At 52.1% G+C, this 26,978-nt stretch overlaps 1 protein-coding gene and 1 pseudogene across 3 annotated transcripts; one reads left to right on the top strand and one right to left on the bottom strand.

Annotated features, from left to right (window-relative positions):
* The first annotated feature begins 1,923 nt into the window (after positions 1 to 1,923).
* IPP (intracisternal A particle-promoted polypeptide) lies at positions 1,924 to 26,978 on the top strand. Of its 3 annotated transcripts, none has more exons than XM_020987605.2 (9): positions 1,924 to 2,094; positions 6,153 to 6,476; positions 10,817 to 11,248; positions 16,515 to 16,670; positions 17,195 to 17,362; positions 21,049 to 21,186; positions 22,860 to 22,982; positions 24,061 to 24,281; positions 25,567 to 26,978. In XM_020987605.2, exons 2-9 carry the CDS (start codon positions 6,185 to 6,187, stop codon positions 25,789 to 25,791), a joined length of 1,755 nt encoding a protein of 584 aa, XP_020843264.1. In that variant the 5' UTR covers positions 1,924 to 2,094; positions 6,153 to 6,184; the 3' UTR covers positions 25,792 to 26,978. The 3 variants fall into 3 exon arrangements, with proteins under 3 accessions (XP_020843264.1, XP_020843263.1, XP_078012734.1); XM_020987604.2 differs by having other exon boundaries at positions 6,150 to 6,476; XM_078156608.1 differs by lacking the exon at positions 1,924 to 2,094 and adding an exon at positions 10,033 to 10,184 and having other exon boundaries at positions 6,459 to 6,476.
* LOC144457432 (nucleolin-like) lies at positions 18,082 to 19,888 on the bottom strand (annotated as a pseudogene).

The following is a 26,978-nucleotide window of genomic DNA, read 5'->3' as shown; positions in this document are numbered from 1 at the left end:
CGGCATCCATCTACTCGGTATGTATCTTGTATGTACCCAGTTGTTTGCATGGTATCACTCCCATTGGAATGGGAGAGAATATTTGTAAGTACTTGGCACAATGCTTGGCACCCACCCTTCCCCTGCTCTCTTGGAGAAGAAACCATGTTTTTCCCTTTTTTTAAAAGTGCTTGGCACACAGTAGGTGCTTAATCAGTACTTATTGATTGATGGATGGTTCATGGTTTGATACCTGTAGGAGCAGGCTTATTATGTACAATGCAATGCAATTACTGTCATACACGAGGTAGTTAAGCTAGCTTCGGTGAAAGAGCCGGGAACCGTAAAAGAAAACTAGAAGGCAGCATAGGGCAGGCAGGTGTTTGACCACCATCTTCCCTGAGACCCTGATGGAGAGAGCCCAGGACCCCAAACCCAAGAGCCTTGGGACTAGCCAGGCTTCTGGTCCGTCCTCTTGGGAAGCAGTCCCTGGGGAGATACAGTCTGGGGGCCACTTCTGCAGGGCTGTGGCCACAGCTACTAAAGACCCAGAACAGAATGTTCTTACCACTAAAATCTCTGCTCTGTGAAATGGCTCAGTGTCAGAAATGGGTAGGATTTTATGAGTGACAATGTTGTTTGTCCTTCATTTTTGAAGAAGACCAATGACATCACGGGTGATGTCTCTACTTGCACAGGAATTGGATTCCAGTGAGGCAGAGCCGCACAGAGCCTCCCCCCCTCCCAGAGTCATCAAAGTTCAGTGGTACAAGTCTAGAGGATTGGCGATGCACTGGATGACCTTGGTGTCTCTTCAATGCCTGACATTTCTAAGCGCCTGCTCCAGCCGCCTTCATGGCCACCATTGGAACAAATTGTTCTCATCTGCCCATTCCACTGGGAAAAGTCTTTACGTGCTTGGAGTAGATAACCCTAACTCACCAACAGGTCTGCTGGTTTGGCCCTCAACCTGGCTCATCCCGCCTGCTGACGTGGTTTCAGGGGAGCGTGGCTGCCGCGAATACTACAGCTTCATGGAGCCACAGAGGAGGGTTGGGTGACAGGTGGGCACCAAAAGTGACTGAGCAGCCCTGAAAGAGACTTGGTAAGCCCTCACACCGGAGGTGCTAGCCCTCCCCATGAGTGGAAATAACACTAAAGAAGAGGCATTACCATTTGCTTTGCAGTTAACAGCTAACCTGGCACTGGGCTAAACACTTCACAGTTAACTCATGTGATTCTCACAGCAACCCTGGGAGGTAGGTGCTATTATCACCCCCAATTTACAGATGAAGAAAGGAGGCAAACAGGTCAAGCAACTCACCCAGGGTCACATAGAGGTAACTGTCTGAGGCTGGATTTGAACTCAGGTCTTCTTGACTCCAAACTAGAGTTCTATGGTTATACCTTGGTGATACCTAGCTGCCCCTAAGGGCCTGGGACCTTTTCTGTCTGACCTGCAGCTAAAATCTTCCATACGTTGTCCTCCCTATTAGCATGAGAGCACCTCAGGGACAGGAACTGACTTTTCTTTGTAACCCCAGCGCTTCGCAACGAGCTTTGCACACAGAAAGCACTTAATAAATACATGTTCATTGACTGTGCTCAGGGTGCTGATTTTAGCAGTCACGTGAAGTGGGGATTGGAAAGGGGGGAGGCAGGAGGAATGGAGGCCAGAGGTGTTGGGGGGGGGGCCTGCCCTGGGGAGAGGGCTGCGTTGGGGGGGAGAAGGGGTCACGGAGGAGAGGGAAGCGTGGAGGATGGCCCCAGTCCTTGACGGACACCATTCCATATGAACATCCCCCGCTCCTCATTTTGCAGAGAGAGAAACTGAGGCCAGACAGAAGCAAAGCGGATTCCTCCTCCTCCCCAGGGAAGCTCATCATGCCCCCGCCCTAAGGCTCCATCCCTAACGCCCAGCCCTGGCGCCTGCGCACTCCGCAGCCCCGCCCGCGGGGGGAAGGGGTGAAGCACGTGACCCGCCTCCTCCTCGCGCAGGTCCCTCTCGCTTCCCCCACCCAGGCCCGGACCGGGCCCTCGTAGGTGTCAGTGACCGTGGGAAGTGGAACGAGGCCCCGCCAGCTCCGCCACTGACACCGTCCCCCCACCGCCCAGGTAGGTCGGGTTAGGAGAGGGACTGGGATGGAGGCCGCCAGACCTGGGCCGCTAAGATTCGCCATCTCCCGCCGCCGTGCCTTTGCCTGCCCCCTCCCCTGCCCCCTGCACTCCCCCTACTCTGAATAGTGTTAGCCCGGCCCTCGTACCCCGCGCGCCCTGGGGCAGTCTGTTTGCTCCTCTCCACCCCTCGGCCTCAGTGTCCTCCTCTGTAAAAGGCGGGGGCTGGTCCCTGCCAGCTCCAGATCCGGACTCCTCTAAACTTGCTGCGTCTACAGCTAATGACAGTCAGCTCCCTGAGGGCAGGGGCGGCTTCGTCTTGCTCCTTTGTATCCCTGGGGCCAGGCCCCTGATAATGGGGGGAGGTTGGAGGGGATAGGATAGGATTGAATCGGAGCATCCGAGCTGGGTGGGCATCTGGGAACCAGTGGCTGGTTCATGTGACAGCTGGGGGGAGATCACCTGGCCTTTAGTAATGAGAGCGATGCCGGCCCCCCAGGGCTTGCCACCCCACCCTAGTATTTCATTATCAGCCTTGCTCCTCAGCCTTGAGGGAGCCTCCCTTGGCATTATCTGCATTTTACAGACAGGGACCTGTGCCTGGAAGGGCAGGCCCCTCAACAGCCACTGAGGCCCTGGGGTCTACTCTCAGCTCTCATGACACCATCCTGCCTGCCCAGATGAGAGCAGTAGTAGGGGTCACCTGGGCTAACCCTCCCATGGTGAAGAAGAGAAGCCAGGCCTGGCAAGCAGGTGAGATGACAGCGCTCAAGGTCACAGAGCGTGAATGGCAGAGCCTGGCTTTGAACCTTCTGGCTTCACATCCACAGAACCTCTTAGGGGCCAAGGGGTGGGCAGCTTGTAGAGGACCTTGAATGCCAGGTCCAGGAACTGATACTTTACAGATGCTCAGAACCGGCTGTTGGCACTTTCCACTGGGGAAACAAAAATAGGCCCCCAGTTCTGCTTTCAAGGATCTAAATTATGGAGAGAAGGCTTTACAGCATACAACATGGACCTAGGCCCCTAAGGCCAGTGAAATGGCAAATATATGTTACCAGACAGAGCACTTGGACGATTGGAAGCTGAGAGGCTTCGTGGAAGAGGTGGTGCCTAAGCAGGGAAGAAAGGATGTCTACCAGGGATGTGGGGGAGAAGGGGGAGAATAGGCTGGTTCCAATCCTGTCTCTGACCTTACAGACTTATGGGCAGTCAGTCAATAAGCATGAATATTCTGTCAGTCAGCGTGCTGAAGCTCCCTATCCTTCTGACAAGTGGGGATCATAATCCTTGAAGATCCTTCACAGAATTTTATGAGGAAAGCACTTTGTAAGCCTTGCAGGGGCTTTCAGGGGCATCATTGAGGCCAGCCTTTTTTTTTTTTAACAGGCTTCTTCTTGCAGGCCTCTGAGGATGGGCAACTCACTACTTTTTGAAGCAGCCCACTTCGGTCTCACTGTTAGGGAGTTTGCTGTGCCGTTAGACCAAACTCTGCTTCTCTCTTTACCTTCCTCTTCCTCCTCCCAAGCAGATGAAGGTTAACCTCTCCCACAAATTAATCTTAATGACTTGAATATAGCTTCTTTCAATCTTCCCTTCTCCACGCTAAGCACTGGACTTTCTCACACATTCTCATGTGGTACAGTTTGAGGTAATTTTGTGTAATAATAATAACAATATTAGAATAGCTCACATTGATATAGCACTCTTAAGGTTTACAAATAACTCATTTCATCCTCACAACAACCCTGCAAAGCAGGTTCTACTGTTAATCCTCATTTTATATAATAGGATATAGCAGGTTAAGCAACTTGCCCAAGGACATACAACGGCTAGTAAATGTCTGGGGCTGGATTTGAACTTGTGTGTTCCTGACCCCAGGATACGAGCTCTAACCACAGTGCCATCTAGCCCTGGACTTGTTGTCAGGAAGGACCTGGGTTCACATGTTGTCTCTGACACTTAGTAGCTATGTGACCTTGAACAAGTCGTTAAACCTCTCCAAGACTCAGTTTCCTTATGTGTAAAAGGGGGGCAATACCAGCTCTGACCTCTGAGGAGTTTGTCAGTAAAGTGCTCAGCAGACTTGATAGTTCTGTATAAGCGTCATCGCCACTTTCTTATGGTGACCGTTTGCCTTCGCCCTTCCTTCATTAGGTGCCCAGACTAAACGGTCCTTTAGATCAGGTCTGAGTGATGCCAGAAATGGAGGGATGCCCACACTTCTGGAAGCTCTGCCTCCTGTAATGCAGACCAAGTCTCATTAGCATTTTGGAATGCCATACCGCTCATGTTGTGTTTGGCTTGTGGTCCACCAAGACCCCTGGGTCTTTTCCACTGGTGTGTGAAATTATTAGTATTAGTATTATTTTTGCCTAGACAGTGGGGTTAAGTGACTTGCCCAGAGTCACATAGCTAATAAGTGTCAAGTGCCTGAGGCTGCATTTGAACTGAGGTCCTCCTGACTCCAGGGCCAGTGTTCTATTCACAGCACCACTTATCCACTTTCCCTGGTGGAAAGGGAGTAGAGGCCACAAAGCCCGCCCCTAGAGCCATCCCACCAGGTTATAGTTCATGGCTCAGATCACTCAACTGTGAGGATTTGGTTTATGTCCCTGGCAGGAGCAGCCTTCCCCTGCCCTTCACAGGGAGCTGAGGTGCCATGTGGAGCCCTTTCTGCTGGACTCAGTGCCTAGTGTGGCCAGCTCTGCCTCACTTTGGGGGAGAGGTATGGGGGAGGGCTGTCCAGACCACGGATCTGCTGACAGAGAACTTGCCTGCAGGAAGTAGCCTGTGAGCTGTCATAGGAACCCTTGTTTTAGCCAGGAGGGCAAATGCAGCCAGGGGGCGGGGGCGGGGAGGCAGTGGTGGTAACAAACTGGACAGCAAGCCTTGGGCCAGTGTGCAGTGGGCTAAAGGGGCACCTTGTCAGCCGTGTGAAGAGTGGCCACTCAGCGGCTCACCCACGTCTTGGTAACCTTGCCCAGGCCATCAGTGGGCGAGAGAAGGTCCAGAGGAGGGCAGCCAGGCCGGGGAAGGGCCTAGAGTTCATGTCCTGTGAGGAGCCGGGATAGTCTACCCTGGGGAGGAGAAGGCGGGATAGGACAGAGAGCCGGGCTCCAGTATCTGAAAGGGGGATTAGTCTGGTTCTGCTCGTGGGGCAAAGCTGCCAGGAGGTGAGGTGAGGAAGAGCTTTGATAGGCTACTGTGAAAGGTAGTGAGCTCCCTATCTTTGGAGGTCTTCAAGCAGAGGTTGGAGGTCCCTTGGTGGGAATTCATCTCAGAGATGACCTGGACTCAGAGGCTACTGAGATCCTTTCCTCTCCTCAGATCTTTTGCAGTCTTCAGAGCCTCCGTCCATCACATTAGAGGTGGCCGGGTGATTCAGTGGACAGAGTGCCAGGTCTGGAGTCAGAAAGACCTCAAATCTAGCCTCAGACACTAGCCCTGTGACCCTGGACCAGTCACTTGATTGTTGTTTGCCTCAGTTTCCTCGTCTGTAAAATGGGGATAATTGTACCTACCTCCTAGGGTTATTGTGAGGATAAAATGAGAATAATTGTAAAGCTGTGGCATATAGTAAGCTCTTTATAAATAATAGTTATTATTATTAGCTATTATTTGCAGCCTTCAAGGTCCCCTCTGTCATATTAGAGTCAGATAGGTGGCATAGGAGATAGAGCTTGGGGCCCGAAGTTAGGAAGACCTGGGTTCAAATGCAGCCTCAGATACTTACTAGCTGTGGGACTCTAAGCAGGTCACTTAACCTCAGTCTGCCTCAGTTTCTTCACCTGTAAAATGGAAATAGTAACAGAACCTTTCTTGCAAGATTGTCGTAAAGATCACAGGAGATGTTTGCAGGTTGCTTAGCACAGAGCTCGGCACATAGTAGGTGCTATATAAATACTTATTCCCCCCAATCACCCCCCCATCATCAGTGGTCGCCGGTAGCCCGGGCCGGGTCTGCCCCCCGGCCTGTCCAGCTGCTCGTGGGCTGGCTGTGTGTCTGGCCAGCTGTCGGGCATCACTGAGCGGGTCTCTTCCTTTCCTTCCAGCAGGGAGCAGCTGAGAGGTCAGGTCACCTCCAGCCATGGCTTGTGAGACCGGGCCAAAGGCGGCCGACAGCACCTTCTCATCCGACAGACATGCCCAGATCATCCTGGCCCAGATTAACGAGATGCGGAGCGGGCAGGATTTCTGCGATGTGCAGCTGCTGGTGGGAGAGGCCGAGTTCCGTGTGCACCGGCTGGTGCTGGCTGCCAGCAGCCCCTACTTTGCTGCCCTCTTCACTGGAGGAATGAAGGAATCCTGCAAGGATGAGGTGCGGATCCTGGGCATCGAATCAGGAATTTTCCAGACTCTTCTGGATTTCATCTACACAGGTAGCACCCTCAGCACAGGCTGCCCTGGAGGATGGGCAGGGTGCTGGCTGGCATGTTGAGTCTGGCTCCAGGCACTTTCCCTGCCTTGTTTCAGCCCTCCTTAGGCTGTTTCTGAGGGAAGGGCCTGCAGTGATTTGGGGGCTTGCTTTGTCCCCATCTAGGACACTAGGGAAGGGTTGAGCTTAGCTGGAATCATCCGGTCCCCCTGAGGCATCTCGCACCTTGGAGACTTTGGATGGAGGAGGAGGGGATGTGTTCTTAAAGTCATACCATTCTCTGTCAGCTTTCCCACTTCTGTCTCAGGGCCTTTGAGAGCTGGCCTTGGTGGAGATAAGGAAACAAGGCTATTACATTGTCAGAAATGCCGCAGCACTGTTGGCTGATTGCATGTAGAGGGTAGGGTCCAAAGGTCCTCAGGAGAGGTGCTTTCTCATTGCCATCTCTTTCTTTGTCCCAAATATCCCTCAGTTTCCCTCTTTGGCTGCTGCAGATCCAGGAATTTTTCTTATTTATTTATTTATTCTTTTTTAATTTCTATTTTTTTCCAATAACATGTAGAAAAAATTTTAATATTCATTTAAAAAAATTTGGGGTTCTGATTTCTCTACATCCCTTCAACACTCCTGTCCTTGAGGAGGCAAGAAATTGGATATAGATTATATATGTGCAGTCACAGAAAACATTTCCATCGGAATTTTTCTAAACCAGGGGTTCTTTGGGTATATAGATCTCAGGGAACCCATGAACTTGGATGGGAAAAAAATGATAGCTTTTTTTTCCACTAACCTCTAACTGAAATTTTGCAATTCTTTCAATTATTTAAAAACACGATTGTGAGAAGGCTTCCGCAGATAACCCAGAGGGAGCTGACACACACAGAAAGATAGAACATGCCTGGTCTCAGCCATTGTTGAATCTCAGTTTGTTTTCACCTGTGTAGCTTTGGGACCTGGTACGTGCCCTTGGAATGTGAGGTCGGGCCGGTAAGGCTGGCTTCTCCCCTCATCCGCATCGTGCCCCACTGTGATTTCTCCCAGCCTTTGTCGGGTCTCTGCAATCCCCAGACTTCTGGCACCCCCAACCAGATACATAGTCCTGAACCCAGTGACATTGGCTCATCTCCACCTCTCCGCCCTGGGCATTGTCCCTGGCTGCCCCCCATGCCTGGAGCATTCTCCCTCCTCATCTCCACCTGGCAGCTTCACTGGTTGCCTTCAGGCCCCAGCTAAAATTCCACCTTCTACAGGAAGCCTTTCTCAGCCCCTCAGAATTCTAGTGCATCCCTCTGCTGATTTTTTCCTCTTTATTTATCTACAGCTTGTTTGTACACAGCTGTTTGCTTGCTGTCTCCCCTGTGCGACTGGGAGCTCCTTGAGGGCAGGCACCATCTTTTGCCTGTTTCATATCCACAGCACTTAGCATGGTGCTTGGCACACAGTAGGCGCTTAATAAATGCTTATTGCCTGGCTGACTCCACGGGGGATTCCTGGCTGCTTTCTGTGCCCGGCCTTCTGGTGCCTGCTCAGTCTTTGGCTTCTTCGGCTGCAGAGGCCCAGGGAGCCATTTGCCAGGATTCCCAGATGTCTTTCCTCTGGTGGCTCACAGCCCATCATTTGATCTCTGTGGCTGGGCATATTTTCCTGCTAACCATCTTTTATTTATTCATGTGGAATCTTATCTGGGTGCTTGGTTTTTGTCCTTGTATCTCCAGCGTCTTGCTGACAATCGGCACTTAATTGAATCCTGTGGGACTGAAGTGAGACAGTCCTGGGATAGTGGACAGAGAAGTGTCCTTGGAGCCAGGAAGACCTAGGTCCAACTTTTCCCTCTCACACCCTGGCTGTGTGACCCTGGGCAGGTCCTTAACCTCTCAGTATAAGGTGCTAACATGTGTGGATGGGGGGGCAGGGCTTCCCCAGGAGTTCTCTATCCCTGTGACATTCTGGGCTGGTTCCTCTGCAGGTCCTGGCCTGGACTGGCTCAGACCAACTTGTCCTGTTCCCCTTGGCCACTCACACAGTCCCTGGGTTTGTGGGTTCTTGATCAGCTCAGCACTTTGCTGGCCAGAGCAGTTTGGGGTTACTTGAAGGCTTGGAGATGTCCTCATGTGCCTTCTTCCCACTTTCTTTCTAAAAGTGCTTTAAGAACAGACCAGCCCGCCAGCTTTCCACGTGGCTCCGTGGAGGACCCCAGAGCTGCCAGGGCACTCTCCGGGGACGTGCACCTCGGTTTCTCCCCCAGTCCCTGGCAAGCTGCATCTCTGGCTTGCTGCTTCAAACTGTCTTTCGTGTGGTGACTCTGTGGGCTCCTCTACAACCATCCAGACATTTCAGAGAGCCTCACCTCCCCCAGTGTCCTCAGCTTATCTGAAGAGTGTGGGCCGATGGCTCCATGTAGGTCAGCGGCGTCCAGTGGCAGCCAAGAAAATGATTGTAATCTGAGGCTATGTTCAGAGAAGGGGTGTGTCCAGGCCTAAGGAGTCCTCATCTGAGCACCAGGCTCTGGGCACAAAGGTTTCAGAAAGGCATTGATGAGCTGCAGAGTGTCCAGAGGAGGGCAGCCATGGTGGAGAAGGGCCTCAAATCCACTTCATAGGAGGATGAACTGAGGGACTTGAGCCTGCCCATCTCAGAGAAGAGAAGGCTTGGGGGAACATGATAGCCTCCTTCAAGTATCAGGAGGGGTGAGCCTTGCTCTACTCCGCCCCAGAGGGTAGAATCAGGGGCAGTGGGAAGGGGCAGAGAGGCCCTGAATACCTCTCAGTAGTGACAGCTGGACATTGAATCACTTGGGAGCCAGAGTGCTTCATGCCATGGTTGGCTGACCACTTGTGGGAAGGGGCAGGAGAGCCTCTTTGTTCAGGAGCCAAATGGTCAGACTACATGCCCCTGAGGTCCATGCCTGTGCAGTGGTACTGGGATCTGTGAAGCCATCTTCTGATGCTTCATTGAGGTGGAGAGATGATCAGAGATATCAAGGGCTCTGCAAGCCCTAGGAGGCCCCACCCAGCTGGGGGGGAGGGGTTTGTGTGGGGGCCCAGGCCTAGGTGGAGGGGTCTGGACAAGTGCAGAGAGGTAGGGCCTATGCTGGTCCCAGCAAGCAGAGCTTGCTGCCCACCTTGATATCACCACAGATTCTTGAAGGATTTGGGAGTATGAGGTACTAAAATATTTGGCACATGGGCTGACTCTTTATGGGGTTTTCAACAAGGGGTATGTGACCTTCAAAAAATCCCAACGACTTGGATAACTACTTCTGTATAATTAATTTCCTTAATTTAGTTTCTTGTTTGTATTTAAAAACATGATTCTGAGGGTGGGTCCTTAGGTGTCACCAGACTGGGTGCCCTGCCACCCAAGGGGTCTGGGACCTGAACCAGAGCAGATGAAAAGCCTTTCCCCAAGTAGCTAACGCCTCGTTAAGTTTGCTGGTGGCCTGTCCCTCCATGCAGCTTGTCTGACTCTGATGTGCTGGAAGTGTCCCTCACATTGTGCTTCAGCCTGCTGAATGTCATGCCCATTTCCACCTCTGCACGTTCTCTCCTTTCCCCTTTCAGTAACTTTGCTCATTCAGTCAGTCAAACGTTTACTAAGGGCCTGCTTGTGCCTGGCCCTGGGATACAAAGAGAGGCAAAAGAAGGTCCCGGCCCTGAAGGAGCTCACAGTCTAGTGTATATACAAAGCAGGACATCTACAGGATAAATAGGAAGTAAGTAGCAGGGGAAGGTGCTGGGGTTAAGAGGGGATGGGGAAGGCAATCAGTTCTGCCTTCTAGGGACCCAGCCTGGAACATCAGGGAGAATGTATTTTGGCTTTCTCCAGTTGCCCCCCACTTCCACCCCATCCCAGAGCTCTCTAGACTTCGACAAACATCAGTCAGTCCACAAGCATTTGTTAAGAGTTTGCTGTGGGGGGGGGGCAGCTAGGTGGCGCAGTGGATAGAGTACTGGCCCTGAAGTCAGGAGGACCTGAGTTCAAATTTGGCCTCAGACCAATCACTTGACACTTACTAGCTGTGTGACCCTGGGCAAGTCACTTAGTCCCAGTTGCCTTAAAGAAAAAACCCAACAACAACAAAAGAACTTGCTGTATGCCAGGCAGTGTGATAAGCTCTGGGGATATACAGAAAGGCAAAGACTGGTCCCTCCCCTCAGGGGGCTCCTGTTGTAGTGGACTGTACATACCTAAATGACACCTGAGAAAAGAGAGAGGTGTGGAGTGTCGGGACCTTCATGTTGTGCTCTCTGGACCCCTAGGAGAAGCAGGTCTGGCTGGGCTTAGTGCGCAAAGCGCCCCCTTCCCCCAATGCCCCCTTTGTCCCCCTCTCCTCCCTCTCCTCAGGTGTGGTAAACATCGGTGTGAACAATGTTCAGGAGCTGATTGTGGCTGCCGACATGCTTCAGCTGACTGAGGTGGTGGACCTGTGCTGTGAGTTTCTGAAAGGACAGGTGGAGCCATCCAACTGCATCGGCATCTTCCAGTTCTCAGAGCAGATCGCCTGCCATGATCTCCTGGAGTTCACAGAGAACTACATCCACGTGCATTTCTTGGAGGTGAGCAGCGGGGAAGAGTTTTTGGCGCTGACCAAGGATCAGCTGATTAAGATTTTGCGAAGCGAGGAGCTGAGCATTGAAGATGAGTACCAGGTGTTCTTGGCCGCCATGCAGTGGGTTCTGAAGGACCTGGGCAGGAGGAAGAAGCATGTGGTTGAAATCCTGGAGCCCGTCCGATTCCCTCTGCTACCTCCACAGAGGCTAGTCAAGTACATAGAAGGTAAGAGAGGGAGGCTGGGCTTTGAACTCACATTCGCGGTTGGTGCATGTAGTCAGGTTAGCCTATGAGGAAGGAGGCCCTCGACTTTCTCAGTTTGGATTGGTCATACCAGGCAACGGCATCAGCTCGATGAAGCATCTGCTCCTTGCAGAACCCCATGCTATGTCCAGGGGAGATGGAAAGATTCAGTAAGGCTTGCTCTATGCCCCGTGGTCGGACCATCTGTGCAACAATAATGGAGTCTCATAGGGCCCAAGCAGAGCAGTGTGCAGTGTGGGCAGGGCCCTGGAGGCCCTTTGTCTGTCCCACAGACATGGGTTCCTGTCCTTCCCGGTTGTTAGTGCTTCTGTCTAAGGGGAAGACTGCCAGCCGTGCTCTGTGTAGAAGTTGTAGCCTGGTGTAGGGGTACAGAGCTGGCCTCAGGACAAGGAAGCCCAGGATTCTAGTCCTATCTCTGACCCCTCCTGGCCATGTGACCCTGGGGGAAGGACTTCACTTTTCAAGGATCTGTACTGGGGGAGGGAATTTACTCCTCTGAGACATCCCTGTACTAGTGAAGTCCTGCGTCCAGTCCCAGTCCTCATCCCGGTCCCATCTCCCCACAGCACCACCACCTTTCATTACAAAACGTGTCCAGTCCAAAACAGTAGCTGATAGTATTATTGGTGGTGTTATTTTTGTTTAGTTGGGTTTGATATATATTTTCAATCAGCAAAAAAAACCCAACCCTTTTCTCCCTCCCATTCCAACATTCCTGCCCCCAATTGAGAATAAAAGAAAAAAACAAAAACCCTGTTACATAAATAGTTAAGCAAAATAAGTTTCTGCATCAGCCACCAAAAAATACCTGTTTTGCTGAGTCCTTCACCTCTCTATCAGGAGGCAGGTGGCCTGTTTCATCATGAGTCCTCTGAAATTGTGGTTGCTTCTCATATTCATCAGAGTTCCTAATTCTTTCAGAACTGTTTGTTTTTACCACGGTGTTGTCATTGTATATATTATTCTGGTTCTGCTCACTTTATCAACTGCATTAGTTCATACAAGTCTTCCCAGATTCTCCTGAAATCATCCCTCTCATCATTTCTTATAGCACAATAGAATTTCATCACATTCATATGCCATAACTTGTTCAGCCATTCCCCACTTGATGGGCAGCCCTTCAGATTCTCATCCTTTGTCATGACCATATGAGATGTTGTAAATATTTGTGTACATCCTTAATTAGAGTTTGTTTTGCTTAGGACTTATTCCTCCCTTAATTCACCCTCCCTTTAATTCCTCCTTCTCCCTTCTCTTCTTTCTCTCCTATTTCCCTGTTGACAGAAATGTAGTTTTATACTCAGATCTGTGGGTGTATATATGAGTGTGTCTTGTTTTCTCCTTTGACCAGTTTTGATAAGAGCAAGGATCTCATGTCAGCCACTTCCTTCACCCCCTCCTCCTTTTTATATAGATGTCTGCTTGTGAGCCCTGATTATGAGATAATTTTCTTTCCTTAATCTTCCTTTCCCTTGTCCCCCCATTTCCCCTCCAGTATATTCCTCTTTCTTTCTCTTTCCATTCTTCTTTTAGAATCATCAAGTCATAACAGAACCCTCCTGGCCCTTTCCTAATTAGACTCCCTCTGTGACCCCTGATGATGATAGGGATCAGAGGGGACACATGTATCATCTCCCTATATTTGAATGTAAGCAGTTTCTCCTTGTTTAATCCTTTATTATTGTTGATTTAGGGTTTTTTATTATGTTTTTCTTTATTCTTAGGTTTACATTTCAAAACTCTGGTTTTTTCATCAGGAATGTTTTGAAGTCCTCTAATTCATTAAAGGTCTAATTTCCCCCTCTGTAGCATTATGCTTAGCTTTGCTGAATAAGTTATTCTAGGATAAGCCCATATACTTTGCCTTCTGAAGTATCAGATTACAAACTGTGTGCTCCTTCATCATGGTGGCTGGTAAATCCTGTGTGATCCTGACTGTGGCTCCTTTTACTTTTGGCCTGGAAGCTCTGGCTTTTGTCTATAATGTTCCTGAGAGTTTTCATTTTGGGGTTCCTTTTAAAAAGGAGGTGACTGGTGGGTTCTTTCTATTTCTGCTTTGCCCTCTGGTTCTCAAGGATCTGGGCAGTTTTAAGGTTTTTGAAATATGGTGTCTAGGCTCTTTTTTTGATCATGCTGTTATAAGCAGTCCAGTGATTGTTAAATTTTTTCTCCTTGATCAGTTCTCTGTGTGAGTTTTTGTTGTGATATCGCATTTTCTTCTATTTTTTCCAGCGTTTTGATTTTGTTTTAATATTTCTTGTTGTCTCATGGAGTCTCTGACTTCTCTTTGGTCCATTTGAATTTGTGAGGAGTTTGTTGCTTGGGCAGGTTTTATAGCTTTTGCTAAGATAATTTGCTTACTAATCCTGTCTTCCATAGCTCTCATTACTTTTCCAGTTTTTTCCTCTAGTGTTCTCATTTCATTGATAAAAAATTTTTTTTCTAATTCTTTTTAACTCTCATTTTATCTCTGAGAAATTTGAATTGAGCTTGTGCCCAAACTGAGTTTTCCTCTGAGGCATTGCTTGGAGAGGGTTTGGAGTAATTCTTTTTCTGGGCACTTTCTGAGGGTCTCTGCCACCATACTGGTCTTTGGGGTGGGTTTCTTTTTTTGTTTGCTATTAAGTATCCAGCTTACTTCCTGACTTGGGACTTGATATGGGGCTGGGCCCTGCCACGCTTCTAGAGGGAAAGTCTTCACTGCCTCTGCTGCTGCTTTCTTGTGGTTTTGAGGTTTGTGTTGCTCCAGGTTCCAGTGCTGGGGACCCATAAGCTTTCAGCGCTCCTGAAGTGGTCTGATCCAGGGCAGCAGCTGATCTCTTCCCCCGTCCCGCCCCCCCCCAACTTCCTCCTTCTGCTTTCGGCAACTTCCTGACCCTGGTTTGGGTCTGAGCGAGAATGGACTGCTTCTGGACTCCGTCTCTTGTAGGCCTCCCTTTGGTCTGGGATTTCTGCCCTGGTTATTTGTCCACAGACTTCATATCGGGCTGGAAGCTGGCACTGAGACTTGACTCCAGTTCTGGGCTCGAGGCATATCACTGCATCTTGCTTCTGAACATTCCTTTTGCTCAGTAGACAGCCCAGTTAGGGCCTGGAAATACCACCCCTAGGCATATATGCCCTCCTACCCAGAAATGGATGGTGGGCAACAAAGGTGCCAGTTGGCACCTGTTTCCACAGTCTGCAGAGAGTCTTAGGGCCACCGTGTGGCTTGCCTTTGGGCACTGCCTTTCTCTCAGGGTCCATGGACCTCCCTATGCTAACCTGAGCTGGATAAATGACTCACTGAGATTTTTTCCTTGAATTTCCCCATTAGAGTGCAATCTGGTGCGTTTCTAGATCTGTTTGGAAGAGACTGTAAGGGGGGAAGGGAAGGGAACTCGCCCTACTTCTGCTCCTCCCTCTGGTATGTTGTGTCGTGTTTCCTTTTCTCCTTGGATCTGAAACTATTCAGCACTGGTCAGTGCCCTGGGGCACCCTTTGGTGTTTGTGTCGTACACTGTGGGCAAGGGGAAGGAATTCTTGAGAGCACTTGAGAGCCAGCGCCTGAGACCTTGGTGGGTGCTGCAGGCCCACCCTCTGCCCTGTAGCCTGATGGCAAGATGGGACCGTCCAGAGGCCGGATGCAGTGGAGGCAAAGCTGAGGGTTAAGGTCAGCCTACATGGAAAAGGAGGGAGAGGGAGAGAGGAGAGGGAAAGGGAAGGGGGAGAAAGAGGAAGGAGGGAGATGGAAGATGAGAAAGAGGGGGAGAGGGAGGAGGAGATGAGAGATGGAAGAGGAAGGAGGGAGGAGGAAGACGGGAGGAGAGGGAGGAGGAGATGAGAGATGGAAGAGGAAAGGAGGGAGGAGGAAGACAGGTGGAGAGGGAGGAGGAGATGAGAGATGGAAGAGGAGAGGAGGGAGGAGGAAGAGGATAGGAGAGGGAGGAGGAGATGACAGATGGAAGAGGAAGGAGGGAGGAGGAAGAGGGGAGGAGAGGGAGGAGATGAGAGATGGAAGAGGAAAGGAGGGAGGAGGAAGAGGGGAGGAGAGGGAGGAGATGAGAGATGGAAGAGGAAGGAGGGAGGAGGAAGACAGGAGGAGAGGGAAGAGATGAGAGATGGAAGAGGAAGGAGGGAGGAGGAAGAGGGGAGGAGAGGGAAGAGGAGATGAGAGATGGAAGAGGAAAGGAGGGAGGAAGAAGACGGGAGGAGAGGGAGGAGGAGATGAGAGATGGAAGAGGAGAGGAGGGAGGAGGAAGAGGATAGGAGAGGGAGGAGGAGATGAGAGATGGAAGAGGAAGGAGGGAGGAGGAAGAGGGGAGGAGAGGGAGGAGGAGATGAGAGATGGAAGAGGAAAGGAGGGAGGAGGAAGACGGGTGGAGAGGGAGGAGATGAGAAATGGAAGAGGAAGGAGGGAGGAGGAAGACGGGTGGAGAGGGAGGAGGAGATGAGAGATGGAAGAGGGAGGAGGGGGGAGGAAGAGGGGAGGAGAGGGAGGAGATGAGAGATGGAAGAGGGAGGAGGGGGGAGGAAGAGGGGAGGAGAGGGAGGAGGAGATGAGAGATGGAAGAGGGAGGAGGGGGGAGGAAAAGGGGAGGAGAGGGAGGAGGAGATGAGAGATGGAAGAGGGAGGAGGGGGAGACAGAGGAATGAAGTTGGGAGGAAAGGAGAGGAGGTGGTACATGGGTGGAGCCTGGAGGAAGACCAGTAGTGGGGAGGTGGTGATGAGAGGGCTGAGTGGCCGGCCTCTCACCACTCTGACTCGTGATGCCTGGGGTTATCATCCAGGTTCAATGTCTTTTCTCACACTGACCAGGGCCTTCAGGAAACAGGCCTCTCAAATAATCTTGCTCACATATTTAAACTCTTGAGAACAGGGAGAGCAGAATTATGCAACTACATTTTCCCTAGAATCACGCCACCCCTGCCTGGCCTCCTCTTGCTCTTCATCTCTGCCTCCTGGCCTCCCTGGCTTCCTTCAACTCCCAGCTGAAATCCCACCTTTTCCAAGGAGCCTTTTGTGAGCCCTCTTCATGCTGATCAGGCCCTCCCCTTGGTTATCTCCAGTCTAACCAGCCTGTAGCCTGTTCGTGTGGTTTGTGGCACGTTGTCTCCCCCACTAGACTGAGCTCCGTGTGAGTCCCTTGATTTCCCCAGGACTTAGCACATAATAGGGACTTGGTGAATGTTTGTTGACCAGCTGGTTGGCCAGTGCTGAGATGTTTTCTGCTGTCTTTTCCCCAAGGAGTCCCTGACTTCAGCCTCCGAGTGGCCCTGCAGACACTGTTGAAGGAGTACTGTGAGATGGGCAAGCCTCCCAAGGAGAACAGGTTCTGCAGTTTTCTGCAGACCTCCAAGGTGCGGCCTCGCAAGAAGGCACGGAAGTGCCTGTATGCCGTGGGTGAGCATCTTTTTGCATCCTTCACACAGAGGCTGTGAGCCGTCGTCCTCAGAGTGGAGGGGGGGACCATCTGCCACATTCGACAGATGGGCTTGCCGCCCTTTGGTTTCCAGTCTGAGTCATCGCTGGGAGAGAAGGGGAAACCCCCAATTTGTAGTTGGAATCTGGGGCTTATTGATCTCAGCTTAGCTAAGAACAAAGAGCCACCTGGGAAAACGCTTCCCTAAAGCCAGAAGACTTTTGTGGGAACATGGGAGAAATGAGGCTGCACATTGCTGAACCGTATCCAAGCAGGGCTCAGCCTGCAGTGGGTGGCCTGGCCTGGTGGCTTCAGCTGCTGCCCTAATCAGCTGAAGAAAGGGTCAGAATGACCCCCAAAATCAGCTGCCACAGCAGTCCCTTGTCTCAGTGCCCCCCCCCAGCCTGATCTCCATTCCAACCAAGCTCATGTTCTCTGGGCCTGGGACACTCCTCCGAGGGAGGCGGGACTAACCTGGCGTGCGTGCCCTTTCTCCTTTCCCCAGGCGGATACACCCGGCTGCAGGGGGGCCGATGGAGTGACAGCAGAGCTCTCAGCTGCGTGGAGCGCTTCGACACCTTCAGCCAGTACTGGACCACAGTGTCTTCACTCCACCAGGCCCGCAGCGGCCTGGGAGTGGCGGTAGTGGGAGGGATGATCTACGCCATCGGAGGTAATGACCGCACGGGGCAAGCCGATCCCCGAGGAGCTGGCGGACTGATGCCAAAGGCCCAACACTTAGGCTCTGGGGGCTGGGCAGAATCCATCTGTGGGTGGGGTGGAGGCAGAGTACAAGGGCCAGGTAGCATGTGGCGATATTTTTTACAGGCGACCCTAATGACTTCTCATTTTCAAATACATTTGAATTGATGCCTTGTGTTTTTACAGCACACACATGTCCCAGTGTAGTAGGCTTGGGCTCCTTGGAATGGAACCTTGCCCAGAATTTAGGGCCTTCAGAATGACTGCAGAGGAAGCTCAGCCAGGGGCAGGCACTAAATGTAGGAGACAGTGACCAGTCGTGAGGGCTCAGGCCCTGGCCGTGTTGGTCTGAGGTACAGCTTCCAGCTGAGGGGGCACACTGCTCCTCCAGCATCCCCTCCCCAGCTGGAGTTCCCTGGCCTTTTCTTTTTTGACATTGCAGTCTGAAGAACTCCTAGCCAGACTCAAATAGCCGATTGTTGTGTGGGCCATGACCGCCTTCCTTCCATCCTCGGCAGGCAGCAGTGTCTGCCTTGGTGGGTTCAGAACCGAGCATCTGGTTATGCCCCTGTGATGGGTGACAGTTTAGGCTCCGCTGGCCGGGCTTTTAGGGACCCCTGGGTTCTGTGCCAGGACAAGGGGTCAGGCATTCAGATGTGGGCTCTGTCTCTGTGCTGCCCCTAACTAGTCACTCAGGATCATGGCACAGAGGACAGCAGGTCATGCCCCCCTGTTTTACAGAGGAGGAAACTGAGGCCCAGGGATGCTGAAGGGCCCTGCCTGAGGCTACATATGCAGACAGAATCCAAGGCAGAACTAGGACCCAGCTCCTCAGACTCCAGAACTGGCCTCCTTTCCTCAGACCTTGGCTCCCTCCCCTACCTGGGCTGCCTGTTTGTCTTGGAATGTCCTCAGAGGGCTCTGTTGATGATTGACGCCAGGCTAGACCCCCAGAGGATGGGGAGAAGCCATTCAGACTTCATCTTCTTTCCCTGTGGCTTGTTATCTCCTCCTCCTCTTTCTCCTCCTTGGCCTTCTCGGAAACCACCCCGATCTCCAACGGTTCCTGGGCCTCCAAGGCCACTGGGCTTGGCCCAGTCCAGCCATCAGTCTCCCCCTCCTCCATGGCCCCTTTCACAGCTCTGGAACCCTCTGAGTTGAAGTCCCCAAAACTGAACCCTTTAGACGACCCTGTCTGCCTGTCAGTGACTATCCCGGCACCCCCAGAGCCAGGCTCTTCTGTCGTGTTTTCAGAGCGACCTTTGAAAAACAGGGTTTTGTAGGACTGGCTCCTTTGGCTGCGTCAGCCGGCTTTGGTCCTTCGGTGCCAGCCAGACGGCGCAGCCTTCCCTCTCTACGTTGCTACAAGAATTCAAGCTTCTTTTGCTTCTTCTGCAGCGGCAAATTCAAAGGATGAGGACCCTTGGGTCAGCCTTGGTTGTTCTGGTGCAGGCTGATGGACGTCGCCTCCTCAGATGCTCCTGAGGCCTGTAGGCGAGGGCCTGGCTCTGCCGGCTTGCTGCTGCTCGCACTGCAGGAATGATTCTTCCCACGCTCTTGTGCTTGACTTCTGTGCGCTGTGTTGTACAGAATGAGCGCCTGCTGTCAGCCTGTGCTGCAGCTTCCTCTTCCAAGGCCTTGTCCCCAACTGCTTGTGTCTTAAATTCAATGTGGGCAGTTCCTTGGGGCAACCTCTCCTTGGCCCAGGCCACTCTGACCTCGGTAGCATCTTCTAACCCTTCCTTGACCTCCTCCTGAGTTACTTTACACAGAGCATCCTTGCATCTAGATCTTTCTCGTTCTCTTTTGCTTTTTCCAGCTTCATTTCAGAGCTCAGCACTTTGGAGCCATTGAGTTCCATGTCTTTTCCATGTCTTTAGCAGATTCGAATTCTCCATAGCCTGCGTGCTGATCCAGACATCCACAGTGGTAAGGTGCTTTTTTTGCAGAGAAGTCCGTGAAGTCAGTTTTCAGCTCAGAAGTGGTTTTATTGAAGTTCAGGTTACCAGCGAAGAGGCTGAAATTTCTAGATACTTCAGCTTCTGTTTCTGTTCCTTGGCTTTGGGGGCTTTCTCTTTGCCCTTTTCCTCTTTCCTGGTCCTGCTTTGATGTCTCCTTTCCCTCCCCCCCCTTCTTCCCTTCCTCCCTCTCCCCCTCCTCCTCCTCCTCCTCCTCTTCTTCCTTTCCCTCCTTCTCCCCCTCCTCCTCCCCTTCTTCCCTTCCCTCCCTTCCCCCACTCCGGTTCCTTGGCTTTTCCAGGAGCAGCCTTCCCTTTGGCTAGCTGCTTCTCCAGTCGTCCTCGGGCTCTTCTTTGGCTGGAGCTGCTCCTGTTTCTCTCCTCCTCCGCATCTTTGCTGTCCTCCTCCTCACCTTTCCGGCCGTCTGTCGCCCCTTTGCTTGGGGTCACTGCTGCTTTCTCTGGGCTGGCTCCCTTCTTGCCTGGTGGATGACTCCACTTCCTTGGCAGGCCCACAGTGGCCTTCTCAGCAGGATTCATGCTTTTTCAGCTGCTGGTATCTTCTTTGCCTCCTTGCCCTTCATCTTCTGACATGTCCTCATCCGCACTGTCTTCTGCCCCTGTTGGAGGAGGAGCCATTTTCTTGGGCTCACCTTGATTTTCAGCAGTGTTTCTGAGCTTTACCACGGTGGCAGCATGTGACCAGGGGCAAGAGGGACAGATCTGTTAGCAAAGGCCCGAAATCAGTGGTGGTGGAAAGCACTGGGAGGAGTCCCTCCACAAGCAGCCCTTTGTTGGCGGACACTGAGACCAAAGCGAGAGCTCTTTCCCTTGGGCGCTCTCGCCGGGACAGATGGGGCTCACCTAACTCCCCAAAGTACTCCCACCAGGGTGTATGGTCACCGGCCTCTGTGGGGTCCCCCTGCCTGCCCTGCCTGTGGCCTCATTTCTTTCCTAAGTGAACAGGCCTGGCAGAAAGGACCGCCATAGCACAGCCTGGGGTGTGGTCCTCCAGCAGCCCAGACTGCTCACCAGAGGGAGCTGCCATCTTGGAAAAAAAAATTTAGTATCTGGCCACTTCCTACATTGACCCTCTCCCTGAAGGCCTGCCTTGCCTGCCCAGGCTGTTAGGTCGTGCCCTTGATCTTTCCTCACATAACCATGCCATGCTTGCATCTCCCCATGTGGACTGAGTCCTTGCGGGCAGGGAATCTTTTGTATTGTCATTGTGTTCTGGTTCTTAGGCACCTAACATGGTGGTAGGTGGACTGGATTGAGCTGAATGCCTGGAAATCTTGTTTCCTCCACCAGGGTTGGCTTCTTGAAGGCAGAAGTCTGTGTGTTACACTTCTGCTCTGTCCTCCTCTGTGCCTGGCATAGGCCTGACACATCGCCATAAATACTGGATTGATTCATTATTGTGACTCGCCAGGCTTTCATCTAAATACAGTAGATTTCATTTCCTAGCCTGGGGATATGTTTATCTGAGAAGTGTTCCCGGCTTTGTGGTGGTTTTTTTTTTTCATCTCAATTAGATGATCTTCCCAAATTCTCTGGCTGATTCACAGGGTGGGATGTGGGGTGTGTGCTTGGCCCTGGCCAGAACAGGCTGAGCTTAGGCAGGGATAGGGAAGCTGCTAAGGGCTGGGGGAGTTGGAGCCCAGTCTGTCTTCTTATGGATTGTTCTCTGTTTCCTAAAGGGGAAAAGGATTCGATGATCTTTGACTGCACTGAGCGCTATGACCCAGTCACAAAGCAGTGGACAACTGTGGCTTCCATGAACCAGCCCCGCTGTGGCCTGGGGGTGTGCGTGTGTTATGGGGCTATCTACGCTCTTGGTAAGTATGTGTGGCCGTCTCTAATGGAGAGTCTGCCTGCCCTGGTCCCTTGGGAGAGGCTCTTCAAAGGGCAAATTCTTGATCTCCAGATTTCCTGAGGATGCAGCTCAGTCAGGGAGCAGGGAAAGGACAGGGTGCCAGCAGATGCACGTTGGAGCAGTGCAGGGGACTGAATCAAGTCCATGTTTTTGCTTCTTCCAATTAACTGGTGCTTTGCATCAAAAGAACTTGAGCTATTCCTCCATCTGAGGAAGGTGGGGTTAGAAGCCCTCTAACTGGCTGCCTGCTCTAGTCATGAATTACATTTGTAATTAGCGGCACCTACATGCAGATAACATACTTTGTCATGTGAACAGTCAATTCTCTTGCCTAATTTAAATATTCCCCCCCTTTTTTTTTCTTTTTGGTGATGCAGTCAGAGTTAAGTGACTTGCCCAGGGTCAAAAAGCTAGTAAGTGTCCAGTGTCTGAGGCCAGATTTGAACTCAGGTCCTCCTGACTTCAACGCCCGGTGCTCTATCCACTGCGCCGCCTGGCTGCCCCTCCTTTCCTCCCCTGCCCCCATTCTTATAGCTAGGAACACTCTTTGAAAACAGTGGTGAATGACAGACTTCTCAGGCTCTAAATTGAGCCTAGATTAATGAACTTTGGAGCTCACTAAACAGCGCTCTTTGGAAGGAAAGGCTTTCTTTTAACGGCCTCCCTCTTCTCCCTCATCTGACCTGTTGGGTATGGCTGCCAGCCCTGTTTGAGAAGAGCTCCCTGAAGATAACATGCCTGTCTTGTCCACTGGGGTCTGGACTGTGTTCTGTCAGGGGTCCAGGGGCACTGGCCTCCTGAGCCTCATCTCTGACTGGGGCATGAAAGGCTGCTAGTTCTTGTTGGAGGAATTTCAAGTAGAGAGAAGGTTGGGGAAGCTTGGGACCGGAGTCAAGGGCCCTTCCCTGTAGGGTTAAAGCTAAGGGGTGGCCACTGTCTAGACAGTGTCAGGGGAATAGGGGGAGAATGTGTTTTAATTGGTTTTGTTCAGATTTAAAATTGCATTAATTGTAGTTTTTGAAAAATTATGTGCAGTCCAAATAATCTTTCCTAAAGACCACTTTTGGGGCAGTGAGGTGGTGCGGTGAATAGAGCACTGGCCTTGAAGTCAGGAGGACCTGAGTTCAAATCTGGCCTCAGACACTTGACCCTTAACTAGCTGAGTGATCTTGGGCAAGTCACTTAACCTCATTGTGTAGTCACAACAACAACAACAACAAGAAAAAACAAATAAAAACCACCTTTGAGAGCAAAACTTGCAAGTAGCCAGAGTGGTCAGTGGCCCCAAGGCCAGCAGCTCCAGAGGCCTTTTACAAAGGGCAGCTATTTTGAAAGCCTGTTTTGCCCACATAGATTTTAATGACTTCTTACTGACTCAGTTCAGCACCTTAATAAGACCCAGTAAGTCTCCGTTATCGCCATTCCTTGTGTTCTGTCGGGGGGGGGGGCCAGTCTGACATCCAGAGTCACCCAGCTAGCGTAGGCTAGCTAGGTCCCCGTCAGGACTGAACCTAGATTTCTTGAGGAGTACCTTCCCACTCGCCTGGACTGGGTGCCCCTCCTCCAGGTGACGGGCTGGGCTGGGGGCTTCTGCGGGGTCTCTCCCAAGGCAGCAGCCTTTGCTCTCGGTTGCAGGTGGATGGGTGGGAGCCGAGATAGGAAACTCCATCGAACGATTTGATCCTGAGGAAAACAGCTGGGAAGTTGTTGGCAGCATGGCCGTGCCGCGCTACTACTTTGGCTGCTGTGAGGTCCAAGGTAAGGACTTGCTGGAGCCTCGGGATGGGAAGGAGGTGGCCTCCTAGCTCCGGCAGAGGCCACAAGGGGGCGCCACGGTGCCCAGAGCCCTGGGCCTGGGTCAAGAAGACCCAACTCTGTGTCTCTGGGAAGGTCACTTCACCTCTGTCTGCCTCAGTTTCCTCATCTATAAAACAGAGGTGATCCTGGGCCATTGTGAGGATCGGATGAGATAATGTTTTTAAAGCCTTTAGCGCAGCGCTGGCATATAGCAGGCACGGCCTTCCTAAGCTGGCAGAGGAGACCTGTTTAGTGGAACACACCTATAACCGGACAGCAAGCCTGCTTCTTCTCATGACTGCTGTCCTGTGGGTTTTGTGCGTGAAGTGGGCAGCAGGTGAGCCTGGACGGGAACCTTCCCCACCCACTACTGGGCAGCCTGCCCCCCACTGCCAGGAGGTCAAAGGCTCCTTCTATCCCCATGTATTCATAGCAGTCCTTTCTGTGGTGGCCGAGAAGTGGCTGCACAGTGGTCCCCGTCAGCTTGGGAGCGTGGCTGAACCCAGCACAGTATGTGAATGTGATGGAGTGTGATAGTGCAGTGTGAAATGGGAACCATGAGGAATTCAGAGGAAGGACAGGTGGGTCCCCAGAGAGGAGATGGTGGGGCCTTACCAAACCAGTGGCAGTCTCAGAGAAGAGATGCTGAGACCTGAGCCACAAAGGCAAAAAAGCAGGGGCCTCTGTGGCAGACGGAGCGTGGGACACACCTGCAGCCGTATCATGCAGTTCTGCTTCATTGTTTTACGGTGACCTTGCCCCCAAGTCAGTCTGGAGGGGCAGAAGAGGACCTCTCTGAATGTAAGAACAAAAGGAAAGAAAGAAGCCTTCGTGGTTTGTTTCTTCTTTAGGCCTTGAGACCAGGACCTCGTGGCATGGGGGTGCCAGGAGGAGCCCTGTGTGAATGAGCCACGCCCTCCTGCCCTTGGGGTCTCCCCAGAGAGGGGCCCTGTGAGGCCCCCGTTCGTGGTTAATGGGTCTGATGATGTTAAGCCCTTATTTGTGTCTCTGTCGGAGCTGGCATCTTCTATGTCCCCAGGTTTAATCTATGTGGTTGGCGGCATCAGCAATGAGGGCGTGGAGCTCAGTACCGTTGAAGCATACAACCCAGTTTCCAAGTGCTGGTCCATGCTCCCTCCCATGGGGACCAGGAGGGCCTATCTGGGGGTGGCTGCCCTCAATGACTGCATCTATTCGATTGGAGGGTGGAATGAGACCCAGGATACGCTGTCCTCTGTAGAAAAATACTCCTTTGAAGAGGTACGGTAGGGCAATTTGGGGTGCTGCTCTCCTGCATGGGTTTGTGAGGGGCCTGAGTGACACAGCCCCCATTTGGAGTCTGCCCTGCCTAAGGTCATTTGTTTCACAAGAAGCAGGAAGGAAGGAACATAGATCTGGGGTGTTTAGAAGATGGCTGTGCAATGATGGTGAATACTTCTCCTGTCTTCTCCTAGTGGGGCCTGGTCCCAGAATACATCATCTGGGCCCAGGAAGGAGAGGCTTCTCCCAGTGGCCACAGAGGGTGCACCTAGTGATTAATTTACTCCGTGGGGCTCTCATTCATGGTAATCAGAGCTCTCCCTCCCACTGTATGTCCCAGGACCACTCCAAGAGTGCCTCGGGCTGCCCCGAGCCAGGCGTCAGGCACAGTGTTGTCCTGGCCAGAAGTCTTAGGTTTGGGTCTTTGGGATCCAAAGTCACTGGGAGTCGTCCCAGGCCCTCTGGGAATGCTTTATCCAGGACTCACTGCTTACTGTCCATCGCTAGGCCATAGTGACTGGCAACATTCCAGATTCCCCACCCATTTCTCAGCATGTTTCTATTTGGCCACAAAACGGTTAGGTTGTCTCCTAAAGGGAGTGAACTCTAGTGATGTTTCTCGTCCTTTTTTGTACGTGGAAAGGTGACCTTTGAGGATGATCTGCAATCCCTTGGGCCAGTTAGGGTGTGTTGTCCCTGACATTGGGAACAGCATGGCTTTCCCTAAAAGAGAGGCCAGGTCATCTTCCAAGGCCTGTGACCTTTCTCACCTCAGGCCTAAAAATCGCTGCTCAGCCACAAAGTTATCCTCCCCTCATCTGAATTTCTCTCTCTTTTCTCTGCCTGTGCATCCAGTGAGTTTCTGATGTTCAGGGTGTGCCAGGCCTGGTGCTGCAGGTTGATGAGCAAGCTCGCGTTGCCTTCCTTCTCAGGGCTCTCTGGGTCTGAGGTCCTGTGGATTCTCAGCTCTCCAAAACTGTCCTGTCCTCTGACTCGGCCCGGGTCAGGGGCGTGTTTTTGTAACCTGGTTCCCAGGAAGGCAGTGGTGGCCTATGTCCCAGATGCACACTGGGTCAGCGTCCCTGGGGAGTGCTCTCCATCACCTCTTTAGGCCTTTTTTGTGGAACACGCTCACTTATCTCAAAGGCCAGGCCTCTGAATGTTTTGGGGTGCCTTCTCTGGGCTCCTCGCCATGTCCCACAGCCTCATGCTAACTCTGCCCTGCCCCATCCCCCAACTCTTGTTTTGTTTGACTGCTAATCTCTTGCTTTTCTATCCTGACCAGGAGAGGTGGGTTGAAGTCGCACCTATGAAAGTGCCCCGAGCTGGTGTGTGTGTTGTGGCCATAAATGGGCTTCTGTATGTTTCTGGAGGCCGGTCTTCCAGCCACGATTTCTTGGCCCCCGTCACCTTGGACTCAGTCGAAGTGTACAACCCTCATTCTGACACATGGACTGAAATTGGTAACATGATCACCAGTCGGTGCGAAGGGGGTGTAGCTGTGCTGTGACCAGTGTCAGAAAACCTGGGCTCATGCGGAAGAGGACGCTGGGGCTTGGGGCAGAACTAGAGGAGAGAGAGGGAGGCCCTGAGGTCAGAAGGAGGATGTTCCCAAGTGCAGACAGGGCTGAAAAGCCGGCTGGTGCCATGTTCCTAAGAGCGGTGTGGGACAGGCTTGGCATCTGTTACAGGCAAAAGCCCACCTTGACAGGGGGCCATCGGGCTCCCATTCCCAGATCCATCCTGCTCAAGGACCCACATTGCCCCTTCTGTGCCTATGGTCCTGTCAGGGGCTCTTCCTGTGCAGTCTAAGTACTCCACATTAAGTTCTGTTCACCCACAATGAAAACGATACCACTGCCTGTGCCACCTGCCCCACAGGGGAAAACCCGGGGAATAACTGCCCAGCCCTTAGTGCCAGGGTGTCTTTCATTGGCACCAGACCCTCAGTTGGCAGCATATTTACTGGGAGAGCCTGGTGGGAAATGGACACGATCCCGTCAGGAGCTCGTGGCAAACCTTGGCTTGCTGGCTCCTGAGTGGGCAAATTGAGAAATCCCAGCCAGCCTTCTGAAACAGAGGCCATGGGCAGCAGCCCCAGCCCTTGCCTGCCCGAGGAGGGGTCACCCACAGATCATGCCTGCTTAGCTGTTAGAAAAGGGTGAAGCTTCAGGCCTCTGTCCCACTCCTCCCCCAGCTGTTGTGTGCCTGCCCGCCTGCCCCTGAGACTTTGCTTCAGCGGGGCTGCCCAGGCCCCTCGCTTGCTCACCTTTTCACCTCCAGGCCTTTGGGAAAGGATGGGGTCCTGGGGTGGAAGGCTCAGCCTGGGACTGCTCTGCACCTTGCTTGCCTGGGCCAGCTTCAACTCCCCAGTTCTCAAGGGCCTGGTACACCCTGGACCCCCAAGTTGCTTATTGATAGAGCAGTTGTGCAGATTTTTTATTCCCTTACTGTGGCATTCTAAACACTGGCTGCATCTTAGATCGAAAAAGCTTACTTTAGTACACCTTGGCAAAGGCACTTTTGGTGTAGAAACCCCCTGCCAGTCACTGTCCTCCTGCCCTGTAGAATGTGATCGTCACGGCACCTGCCTTAATAGGGTGGTTGTGACGATCCAATGAATTCATCTCTGTAAAGCGCATTGCAAATGCCAGCTCTTCTCTGCTCCTAATAAACGCTGGAAAGGTTCTACTTGCA

This window comes from Phascolarctos cinereus, unplaced genomic scaffold (assembly GCF_003287225.1).
Source record: "Phascolarctos cinereus isolate Bilbo 61053 unplaced genomic scaffold, phaCin_HiC Scaffold_5;HRSCAF=322, whole genome shotgun sequence".
Classification (NCBI taxonomy): domain Eukaryota; kingdom Metazoa; phylum Chordata; class Mammalia; order Diprotodontia; family Phascolarctidae; genus Phascolarctos; species Phascolarctos cinereus.
The sequence above is the reverse complement of the archived record's forward strand: the minus strand, read 5'-3'. Positions and strand labels throughout refer to the sequence as shown.

Excerpts from the sequence above, each read along its gene's own strand:
- IPP (XM_020987605.2), top strand. The coding sequence starts at position 6,185 with ATGGCTTGTGAGACCGGGCCAAAGGCGGCCGACAGCACCTTCTCATCC. Across the intron at positions 16,671-17,194 it reads GAAGTGCCTGTATGCCGTGG|GCGGATACACCCGGCTGCAG; the intron begins GTGAGCATCTTT and ends TCCTTTCCCCAG. Across the intron at positions 24,282-25,566 it reads AAAAATACTCCTTTGAAGAG|GAGAGGTGGGTTGAAGTCGC; the intron begins GTACGGTAGGGC and ends TATCCTGACCAG.